The sequence below is a fragment of the Marmota flaviventris genome, chromosome 10 (assembly GCF_047511675.1).
Source record: "Marmota flaviventris isolate mMarFla1 chromosome 10, mMarFla1.hap1, whole genome shotgun sequence".
NCBI classification, from domain to species: domain Eukaryota; kingdom Metazoa; phylum Chordata; class Mammalia; order Rodentia; family Sciuridae; genus Marmota; species Marmota flaviventris.
This window is the reverse complement of record NC_092507.1, coordinates 99,499,619-99,512,273: the sequence shown is the minus strand read 5'-3', so window position 1 is coordinate 99,512,273 and position 12,655 is coordinate 99,499,619. Positions and strand designations below refer to the sequence as shown.

The 12,655-nt window shown below is 36.9% G+C and overlaps 1 protein-coding gene across 1 annotated transcript in view; it reads right to left on the bottom strand.

The window, feature by feature from the left end:
* Positions 1-12,655, bottom strand: part of Notch2 (notch receptor 2) — a 160,244-nt gene that overhangs the window by 112,637 nt on the left and 34,952 nt on the right. The window contains exon 2 of the mRNA XM_027951770.2: positions 7,396-7,477. Within this exon, the coding sequence (XP_027807571.2) occupies positions 7,396-7,477 (82 nt within the window). The remainder of the gene's footprint in view (positions 1-7,395; positions 7,478-12,655) is intronic.

Below are 12,655 nucleotides of genomic sequence, written 5' to 3'. Positions count from 1 at the left end.
ACATTGAGAAGAGGGCTTAATAAAAACCTCCATCATACCCACACATTTATGCTAGCTTAACAAATAAAGTCTACAAGGTTTTCATTTTTATTGTATTCTGATATCCCCTACTCCTTTGCTAGCACATATAGATAAAATTAAAATGAAGGACTTAATTAAGCTTCTCAAAATCCTGAAAGAGAAATATTTTTCCATTCTGCTTCCAAGAGAAGGGACAAAAAAAAAAAAAAAATTCCTACATGAAATGAATGGTGCTGACAAGCCACAATTGAACAATAAGAAGGAAACTTCACATAGGATTATTGTTAACCTGGAGACTGTGTTGAAAGAAGTCAAGCTAAACTCGTATCTATTAATGCCAGGTTTACAGGCCAAAATTAATTGATTTAGCTTACTGGCAGTTACCCAGGATGGGGAAAAGGATCCAGGCAGAGCTTCAGAACTTCCTGCTACTTCTCTACTGAACACTGAAATACATGAAGGTTCCAATCTAAAGAACAAAGATGAGTTGAAAAGAGCATGGGAATTCTGTTGCTATGTGTGGATAAGAAGCTGTCGATCAAGATTCCCCTCTAAAGACCCCTCGGGGACACAATGTACGTGGAGGGATTTTTAAAGGACATCGTGTTAATAAGACTCACTTGGGAACACAACCGTTCTCAAGTCCTAAAGAAAAGGCCTCGCAGGACATACACATGTACATTTGTAACTCACTAGCAAACTGAGATGCCATGTTTACCAACTTGTAACTTCTGTGCTGACAGGAACATATCAAGTTGTTGAATTTGTTCTGTCTTAATATCATAGCTGCGTAAAATTGGTCTGGACTTGTTCACCCTTAATCAGGAAAAAAGGAGAAATTTCAAGTTTTTTAATTCGGTTTTCTCTACTGAAGAATACTTTCACAGACAATGTCCTCTATCTGCCCCTTCACTGCCTTCTTCTTTTCATCTTTAGTAACTGCACAGAGCTTTCCAATCAAAGGCCACTTCTCAGAAATAGAACTAGCCAAGCCTGGTCCAAGCACACTCATGCAACCACAAGTAGGTGCAAGGTCCCAGTGTTATATGAGTGAGTACTCAGGCCCAGTTAGTGCTACACTTTCTGCCCAAAATCAGAACTACACAAAGCAGAGTTTTTTAATCATATTAAAAAAAAATCTTAAAAAAAATATCTTTCATATATTTTCAAATGTTTTAAAATTCCTTTTCAGACTATTTGAACTATTACTTTAATATGTAATTTGTTCCCATTTTATTGACAGGCAAACTAAGACTCAAAATGATAGCATATTTTCCCAGAGCACATCTCAGATCAGTAAAAAGACTTATCTCTTTTGGACGTCGTTTTTGGGCAAACTATTTAACCTCTCTGAGCTTCCACATGTTCATTGGTAAAACAGAGATTTACACACTATGCCTCATAGAAAGACTAAAGTAGTACATTTAAAAAGCCTAACTGAGGATGGGTCCTGGCATATAATGAGTACTCAATAAATGTTAGCTGACATTATAGTCATTAACTTGCCAAAGATCTGATTGCTGGCAGGAATGAGGACTCAAACTCAAATCTACCTGGCATAAAATCCTATGTCCTCTGCTTGTCACCAGGTGCCTTAATCATTCACCCGTGCCAAAGGAACTACACTCAAGCCTGGGGCAAAAGAAGAAAATCAGTCATGCTGATCATCTCTTATTCAAAATTTTGGTGGTTTTTCACCATTTTTTTTGGTGAAAAAAAAATGTTTTTTCATTCATTTTGATTTTTTGAACCACGACATTAAAATATTATTGATATTGATTACTGAGCTCTTTAACAGACCTCTAAATTTCGCACCTGAGGCAACTGTCTCCTCATCACCACCACCAACAACCATATATATATATATATATATATATATATATATATATATATATATATATGCCATAGTGTGTCAACCCACCTTAGAGAAATATTTTATATATATTTATTTATATACTTATTTATTTATTTACATAAAATATACACATATGTGTGTATATGTATGTGTAGGTATATACATATTTTTTTCTTTTTTATGCTAACTAGGGGTAAGCTAATGAAGGACCCAGGCTGGCAGGATCAGTGTCAGTAGAGAAGAAAGAGAAAGTGGTTTAACAGTTGATGCTCTCCCTGTGGATTTCTTTGATATGACACTGCTTGCTCGGCACTGAGTGTGATAACGAGAATCTGTTGAGAGGGGCAAACACTGAGTCAGCTATGACTTCTGAAAATGCCTTTCTGGGGAAGCACCTTCACCACCCAAATGTCAATGATGCATCCTCCAATGCATGCTGGGTTCTGAGAGCCCAGTGTCTCTACTCTCTACTACTATAGCTAAATTTGTCAAGAGGATAGCAAAGGCAATGGCTCCAGTTTTCTTGGATGGATTTAGGAGGCCCAGACTACCAACATTAATCCCTAATCCTGGCAAGGACTGTCAATGTTTAGTGTTTATTACAGACAGCAGATATTTAGATAAAATGTGATGCAAACTTGTATAACATTTCATATTTATAATGATGCACTTCAAAATGTCATTTTAGGTAGATAAAAAGTAGAGATTCTTGATGGCAAGCACCCATCCACAAAAGCTGGGTAACTCATGTGTCTCTTTATTGTTCCACAAACACTGTGCTAAATACCTCCTAAGTGGTGTGTAGGAAATTCCAAAAGACCTCTTTATAATTTCAAATTTCATCATTAAAAATAATGGGAAAGTAACTCAAATCAAACTAACCTTCTTGCTCATAACAATTATAAACACTGGTCAAAACATTAATGACACCAGAGAGCAATCAAAAGTAGGCAGAAAATTGGATGGGTTGTGAGCTTAGGGGTGGGGTGCAAAAAAGAAGCAAACCACAGGAAATCCATATCCATGTAGCCTTCCTGTGAAGGTAACTTCCAGGTCCACGAAGCACAAGAGGGAGACAGACAGTGAAAGCAGACAATGAATGTTTTACTGGATGGGGAGCCAGAGGCATCTGGAGCTGTCAAAGCAGCTGAATTTGAAGAGAAGTCCTGGAAAAGACAACCATAGAAGAAGCAGCTCAAAGTATGCATAGAACTCTGTTCAAATCCTTTAACAATTCACTATGCAGAAGCAAATGGGATTCAGGAAACCAAGAGGAAGCAAGAAACTCAAGAGTGAAAAAGCAGGCAGAAGGCTCCTGGTTAGAGCCTTGCCAAATTAGTGAGCCTTGATAAACACTCCAGGGTTTGGTCAAGCCCTCACACTTTCCACAGAACTCTCTGAAGGGTCCTTAGAAATAAGGACCACATCTCAAGACTAAGCTTTCACCTGTTAGAAAGAGAAGCAAACCTATTCTCAAACTAAGCCTCCATCAGATCAAGGTTATCTCTCAGGAATGGAACTGCCTACTAAAACAAAATTCAACATTCTTTAGTAGAAAAACCTTTTAAATGCATCAACCACAATGTCCAGTCAATAATTAAAAACTAGAGCACACTCAAAGTAAAGAGCAACTGAACCCATAGTCAAGAGAAGAAGCTGATAGAAACATAGCCACAGACAACCCAGATGTTAAGGACTGACAGAAAAAAAATTTAAATAATAATTGATAAATGTTTTTATAATACACATTTTATAAACTGTATAATTCATAACCTCATCTACCCCAAGCATCTCAGCAAACTTGAGTTGCCCATGATTTTTAATCAAAATAGGATTTGGAATGGGTTATTTTTGAAAGCCTGGAGCAAACAACTTGAAAGTGATTAATGACATCCAAACTTAATTATATATTTACACCTCCCAGTAGGACAAGGGAGAGAATAAAATGCCTTCTCTCTGTGTAGTGAGAGGGCTTTATTAAAACCTGACAGCAACTATTTAGCAGCAATAATTGAGTTTTATGCAAGATTACACAGATTCCCCTTGTCTGGCATCACAATCTGATCACACACTGACAGGGTAGCTAAGTTTCTAACAGTGAGAAAAAACAGTAGAGCTTTGCATAAAACCAATCTTTAAAAGTACTTATCCTCATCTGTCAATGTGATATTATCAAGGGTTTCTGTAATTTCTATAAACAATCATTATGTTTTAGCTGAGTCAGTAACACAATGCCCTCTTCAGAGGTAGTCAGACATCTTCTGTTTTAAAAATCACTTTCTACCAATTCCCACCCTCCAAAAAAAGAATTTGGCTTCAACTTTATTTTCTTAATCCACTGAGCAATCTCATGAATAAAAATATAATCACATACCCTGCATGCCTGATATAATTTTCATAAACTTTCTAAATATTTTAATATTTATTTACTATTTTGTGAAAATATTTACTGAACAAGCCGGCTTACCTTCTTTCCCCTGGGAAGGAAAGAAAAGAAAGAAAAAGCAAGGTTGATTAAGATATATTGAAAAGTATACCAAGTACACATTACTTTTGCTTAAGACTCTGTGAAGGAATCACCAACTCAGCCTCTGTGGTGAGTTCTTGCTTTCCCTATGAGTACAGATGGTGACCTTGCCACTCCTGAAAAGGCTAATCTTACCTTTTCTGAAGTAAACACTCTTTTTACAAGTTCGGTTCTTCATATTGATTTCTCAGATGAGAAGGATGGCTTTGCCAATTTTTTTTTTTCTTATTCTCCCTTTCTCAATCAAGGATCTTGTTTCCCTCAGAGCAGGACTGGAAGATACCAGAGGGACTGACTGACCCATCCAGAACTTTATATCCATAAATATTCCATTCTATCAACAATTAACACAGGCCCAGTGACAGAATTTAGGTAGCTCTATTTTTGTTAGCCACAAAGGAAGTTCCCTGCTTCCGAGTAGTGTTTCTCACAGAAAATGTATTGAACATCTTTTACTTCAAGAAACACATTGTTGGGACTGGGGTTGTGGCTCAGTGGTAGAGTGTGTGAGGCACTAGGTTCAATCAGCACCGCATATATATAACTAAAATAAAGGTCCATCGACAACTAAAAAATATTTAAAAGAAAGAAACACGTTGTTGAGCAATAGCAAATACCAGGTACCTTGCCTCTCTAATCATGCTTACAAAGTCTGAGACTAGAACTCACATACCTGCTTCCTCACAAAAGTGACCCTTACTGTCCTCTCCAGGTAAGTGCTCAGAGCTTTCTCCCCTAGAAATCTTCTCTCCCCATGGCAGACCATAATCTATAGACCAACATTAAGAACCTATGTAAGGGCTGGGGTTGTAGCTCAGTGATAGAGCACTTGCCTAGCATGTGTGAGGCACTGAGATCCTTAGCACCCCATAAAAATAAATTTAAAAAATAAAGATATTGTGTTCATCTACAACTAAAAAATGTTTTAAAAAAAGAACCTATGTGAAATTCTCCCCACATAAATCACCACATCAAATTATATCCAAATAACTTGGCTCTCTGTATGGTACTACCATTCCAGATGCTACCTAAAGCAAATAAAATAAATAAAAGGAGAGAACCTGTATCTTTTTTTTTTCTTAATGTCTATTTTTAGTTATAGGCGGACACTTTTTTTTTTTTTTTTTTTTTTTTTTGTGCTGGGGATTGATCCCAGGGCCTTGTACATGCAAGGCAAGCACTCTACCAACTGAGCTATATTTTTATGTGGTGCTGAGGACCAAACCCAGTGCCTCACACATGGTAGGCAAGCGCTCTATCTCTAAGCCACAACCCCAGCCCCCAGTATCTAATTTTTGAAAACAGTTAAGAGGCATATAAATTGAAGAGCTTTTAGTTCAGGAAGCACACTGTTAAGCAATAGCTACATGGCCGGTCCTGTGCAAGTTATTAACCATGAAATATGCCTAAGATCAGGACCTCATAATCTAGTGAGAAAAAAAGACATATCAACAAGTAATCACAATGTAATGGGTTAACTGCACAAGACAACTGAATAACAGAACTGAAAAACAAAGCAAGCAAGCAACTAAGGCACCAGATGCCTCTAAGAGACTAAACAAGATTTCAGTGACCAATTCTAAGGTATTAAGTTCCCTCCCTTATTATCTCCAGTTGTAGTTCCATTCTTAGAGGAGAATACACCACATGTTTTCTTTGTCCAGCTAGAAAAACCAAGTGAGCAGTCCATAATCAGTTACATAAAATCTTTCATTTCCAATGTTATCTTTATTTCAATCCAAACAAACTATTGTTAAGCTTTACTGTCATCACAGCTTAAAATATTTTCACTTTGTTAAAGAAAACTGTTTCTGACTTGGGAAAAAATAAATAAATGTGACATTAAAAAAGTTAGATCCTGGTGTCAGAATGGACTCAATTGGCAAAAAATTTACAATTATATGAAGAAAACGAAGACAAATATTATCAAATCTTATTTTTCCAACATTTTCCCTGAAATAAATAGAATGATACTTCATTATCAAAACTTTTCAGTTAAGGTTAAAAAAAAAGATCTATAAAAAATATAAAGAAGCTGTTTATGAAATTATCTCACAGCTTTCCTCAAACAAGAAGTCTGGCGAATTGTAATGCATTCCACTGTTGTCGTGAAAGAAGGAAGGAAGGAAGGAAGGAAGGAAGGAAGGAAGGAAGGAAGGAAGGGAGTAAGTAAGTCTGGCGAGACTACAAGGCTGCAGAAAAAGAAAAGAAATGCTCTTGAGTCAAAAACTAGATGGCACAGCCTACCCTATCCCTTCTCCTTCCTCAACAGTGATTTAACCCCATAGGATGCCCACTCACAGCCCTGCCCCAATCTTACACATGCATATACTGGGCTAATGAAGGGTCACAGCATACACATCTTATACATCTTCCTCCTTCACAGTCTCACTTTCAGAACTGGAATTTTTTTATACCGGGAGGAAAATTTCATATGATTATAATATTACACTGGGCAGAATTAAAGTTACTATCTATTTAGAGTTTATCTTAAAAATAAGATCATAGATGAGAAGAGATTCTAAGGCTATGTTTTAAACTGAAAAATATAAGAGAACACACTCAATATGTATTAATTAGCCACTCACTAAAAATTCCTTTTATTTTTTAATTTTTTATTAATGCATATTAATTACATAGAACAATGGGTTTCGTTGTGGCATATCTATACATTCATAAACATATTTTTATCATTTCACGCCTCATTTTCCCCTTCTTCTTCCTTGCCTCTCCACCTGATCCCCTTTCTTTTCTCTAATAGTCTCCATTCTATGAAGTCTTTTTTCATAAGGAAAAATATAATGGTAAGATAGCAAAAAATTCTTATTGACCATTTATCTTACATCCACATCCTTCTGTATTCATCACCCACTAAAACTATCAGCAAAGTCTAAAAACCAATAACATTTCATAGAAATATTAAAAATAAAAAACCAAATATTGTCCAGTATCCTACAGTATAAAAAGAAAATATGTGAAGAGAAAAACTTACTTGCAGTAGCCAGTGCCATTGTGATAAGTAACACAAATTCCTTCATTAACACAGGGCTCATAGCCATCTCGACACTGCAATGCTGAAAACAAGAAACATACATATATCAGAAAGTAGTCACTAATCATAACCCTCAACACCAAATGAGATCCTCATCAACATTGATCCCCACATCTAATCTGATCTGGGTTTCCCCTCAAGTTTTAATCAGTTTATCTTTTAGCTTCTAGATTCATAAAAGCAGAAAAATTCATTCCACAAGTGTCTTCCCACATGAACTACTTTTGTGGTCTTATATGCTTTTATTTCTCTGTGTTTCTATATCCCTGGCTGTTAGATCTCTCTCCCAGAGATAGACAGTAAGACACTTTAAGCTATAACATCCATGGCATGTCATAACCATCTTGAGATTTGGATACTTCAGATCGAGTAATATAAGAATTTATAAATGAATGTTTAGAAGACCTAGGTAGATACTAGGTCACCATATTAGGAGTTACTTAGCCTTCAGCTGAAAGTTTAAAACACTTCACAAAAAAAAAATCAGAAACATCAATAATATCCATTCAACAAACAGAAATTGAAAGCCTAGTGTACACTCTCCTAGGACCCAGGGGAAAAAAAGGAGAAATTTTTGAATATACATTAATGAATAAAACATAATCTCTAATTATAAGGGCTCACAAAAAGGGAGTAAATCATGAATAGAGATTGTAGAGGAAGGGAGAACAGAAGTTAACAAAATGAGGACTGCAAATTGATGCATCTACTCTGGAAAGCAGTATGGAGATTCCTAGAAAACTTGGAATGGAACCACTATTGGACCCAGTCATCCCACTTCTCGGTATACGTCCAAAGGACTTAAAATCAACATACTACTGTGACACAGCCACATCAATGTTTATAGTAGCTCAATTCACAATAGCAAAGCTCTGGAACGAACCTAGGTGCCCTTCAACAGATGAATGGATAAAGAAAAAGTGGTGTGTGCGTATGTGTGTGTATATATATACATACACACATACACAATGGAATATTATTCATCCATAAAAAGAAATGAAATTATGGTATTTGCTGGTAAATGGATGAAACTGGAGACTATCATGCTAAGTGAAATAAGCCAATTCAAAAAAAAAAAAAAGCCAAATGATGTATGGATCTGATGTGTAAATGCTAACACATAATAAGGAGTGGGGAGAAGAATAGAAGAAGTGCATTGGATTAGACAAAGGGGAATGAAGGGAAGGGAGTGGGGATGAGAACAGGAAGGCAGTAGAATGAATTGGACATAACTTTCCTATGTTCATACATGAATAAATGACCAATGTAACTCCACATCATGTACAACCACAAGAATGGGAAGTTATACTCCATGTATCCATAATATGTCAAAATACACTCTACTATCTTACAAAAAAAAAAGTACATGTATAATGGCATAAATTGACGTAAACATACTTCATATACATAGATACGAAAAATTGTGCTCTATATGTGTAATAAGGATTGTAATGCATTCCACTGTTGTCGTGTATTTTAAAAAATAATAATAAAATAAAATAAATCAGACTACTCAGAAAAGAAAGTGCACTAGTAGAAACTTTCACTGATTTCAGCCAGGAAAGTCCATCCCAGTCTGCCATGCACTTGTCGGAAACTTACAGTTTCTTAATTGTTTTAGCTTTAAGAGTCAGAATTTTCATTACCAAAATGCATATCATTAATCCTAAAGACAATTAGACAGGAAAGACAGAAAGAAACTTAGTCTAACAATTGAAATCAAAGTTCAAAAACTCCATTCTTGTAGACCATGAAGATGTCCATCTCCTAAGATGTACATATACAAATACTTGAAAGCAAAACTGGGAAGTCCCCACATTTGAGTTTCTCTAGCCACAACATTCTATATATAAACTGTGCAGTATCAGAGACTATAGGCTTGCCCGTCCCAACAGCAAAATCAACTTCTTTTCCCAGAGAGCCTAGGTACAAGCTGGATGTCAGAGCGAGTCCTCTGACATACTACATAAGGATCCTTCATTAGCCCAGTACTGCACCAAGAAGTGGAATAATCTGAGAACATGTTTACAGAAATCTTATCTCATCCTCTAAAATAATGCTGTTTATAAAACAGTAATGAAAATGATAGTAGCAAACACAATGTAGCACTTACTAAATACCAGTTACTATCCTAATGTACATACATTAATTCTATCCTCACAACAACTATAAAAAGTTGTTAATTTAACTTTATGTATTCCACAGAGGGCACCTGACTTGATTACTATTACACTAATGAACCTAAGGAGTCTGGATCTAGAAACTGTGCTCTTTACTACTCTGCTTCCCACTGCCTGACACTGGTCCTCACAGGAGGGGCAGGGTAGGCATTATCACACCCATTTACCAGAAAGTGAAGGCCAGGGACATTAAGAAGTCCCCTCATAAACATCACCCCACTAGCTGATGGCAGTGCTGAGCCTAAGACCCATGTCTCTTCCTAAGTCCCAAAACCATTTCAATAACAGCTGCTGGGATCACATAAGCAGTCACTGGGCCGTGGGCGGAACAGGCAGATTCAGAAAGAGGGTCATCTTCTTGCCCATGTCCCACTTCCCTGTAAGGCTCAAGTGCTCCCTCTTCCCACACTGATAAGCCCAATGCAAGAACTATAATTAAAACAGTTAATGTCAGGTTATTTCCTCCATACCAAAGTTCTCAAACTGATTTTTTTATTCTCTTTAGACACTTTTATTAGTTTCAGTGAGAACTTCCTGGCTTTTCTCTATTTGCCCTTCTCCTTTAAATAAAAAGGAAAACTCTCAGTAGGAAAGGAAAAGTCCTGCAGGCACAAAACAAGGTGCTGGTTCCTGTGAGGATCCCCATGCAGTGGAGGGAGGCAGGAGACCTAAATTCCTGCCTCAACTATACCTTCCTACGCCATTGCAAGCAAGGCACAATCTCAAAGGGCTCAATTCCCTATAGGTAAACCAATCTGGAGGTGGACTAAATGCCCCTGAAGGTCCCTGTGATCCAACAATGACTCTCCTGTGTTAAAAGAACATAAACAACATGCCCCATACTTGGAGAAACCTATCCAGGACCCAGCCATCCATGACTCAGAAAACTGTGGTTGGTGGGGAGGTGGGGGGGAATCACAGCCTGTTCCTATTAAGTGTCCTGGCAAATCATTATAGTTGTGACAGGTTCAGAGAAATACAAACAACCCAAAGTCAATATGTGGCAATCAACCTAGCAAATAACTTTATAGCCTAGCCTTAGTGAACCAATCCAATTCGTGACTGAAAAGGAGGAGGGCTTACAAGGCTAATAATTAATGCTGTTTGACTGATTTGTGGGATCATGCTACTTTGAACCTTTAACATTTATTATACCACGGTCCTCAAACTCTAGTATGCATCAGAATCACCTGAAGGGCTTGTTAAAACACAGTGCCAGACCCAACCCCCACAGTTTCTGATTGAGTAGGTCTAGAGGGCGCCTCAGAATCTACATGCCTAACAAGATCCCAGGAGATGCTAATAATCCAGGTCTGAGGAACCACATGCTAAGAATACAGACACTGAGAAGATGTAAGTGTCTCCTAAAACCATACAATCCTCCACAGGTCTTAAAAGATCTAGATATACTGTCTGAATAATAAAAATAAAAATAAAGTAAAATTTGAGACTCATAACTTTTCCTGGGGCTCTTTCTAAATGAATACTGTAATTATTTGCAGAAGTGAAAACTTTGATAATCCAAAATGATGAAGATGAGACTGGGAAAGATCTCATCTCAAACTTTAATTTTCTTTTTTCCAACATACATTTAATTTTAACAATGAAACTGAAGGCATCTTAATATTTGTAGAATGAAAACAAAATACTAAATCAAATCACAGAGAACAGATGCTTAGGCTGATACTTCAATGGTTTCAAGACAGAAGCCACTCAGAGTGTTTTCCCCGAATTTTCTTCTTACATCACACACAGTAGACACTTAATAAATACTAGCTGAAAGAATTAAACAGACACTTCTTAAAAAAACACAAATGGCTGGGGATGTGGCTCAAGCGGTAGCGTACTGGCCTGGCATGCGTGCGGCCCGGGTTCGATCCTCAGCATCACATACAAACAAAGATGTTGTGTCCGCCGAAAACTGAAAAATAAATATTAAAAATTCTCTCTCTCTCTCTCTCTAAAAAACCACAAATGGTCAACAAATATTATGGAAAAATGTTCAACATCTCTAGCGATTAGGTAAAGGCAAATCAAAACTGCATTGAGAATTTACCTCACTCCAGTCAGAATGGCAATTATACAAATAGGGACTGGGGCTGTAGCTCAGTGGCAGAGTGCTTGCCTAACATGCATGAGACACTAGGTTCAATCCTCAGCACTACATAAAAAACAACAAATAAAATAAAGGCATTCTGTCCATCTACAACTTCAAAAAAAAAATTTTTTAAAGAATACAAATAATAAATATTGATGAGGATGCGGGGGGGAAAAGGTACACTTATACATTGTTGGTGGGAATACAAATTAACAACCAATGGAAAGCAGTATAGAGATTCTTTAAAAAACTAGGAATGGAACCACCATTTGGCCCTGTTACCCCACTCCTCAGTATATATTCAAAGGATCTAAAATCAGCATTCTACAGTGATATAGCCACATCAATATTTACAGCAGCACAATTCACAATAGCTAAGCAACGGAGACAACCTAGGCGGCCTCCTCAGGTTGAGGAGAAGGAAGAAGGGACAGAAAAAGGGAAGAATAATGGCATGAATCTGACTGAACTTTTGTATGTGCATACATGGATGTGGCATAGTGCATTCCACATTGGGTGTATCCACAGGGGACACTAGCTTATTTTTTAAAAATAAATCAACTGTACATGGATTGAAGAGGATAATGGAGTGGAGAGACAGGGAGCAGGTTGTATTCCATGACAGTATGTCAGAGTGTATCCTGGTGTTGTATATAACTAAAAATAATTGTTAAAAATTTAAATAAAAAAAATAAATACTGGCTGAGTGAGATCAATCTTACTGTATCTGTGTGTGCTTGTGCATGCTCCTCCCCAACTCAAAAAAATAAACAAACAAACAAGAAAACAGAAGTAGTGGATTTCAATGTCATTGCTCTATCACTTGGCAAAGTAACACAAAATCTAGAGGCCAATTTCCAATTTGAACATTTTTCAACATAGTGTGCTTCCAGACTAGCACACTAGTTCACAACACACTCAC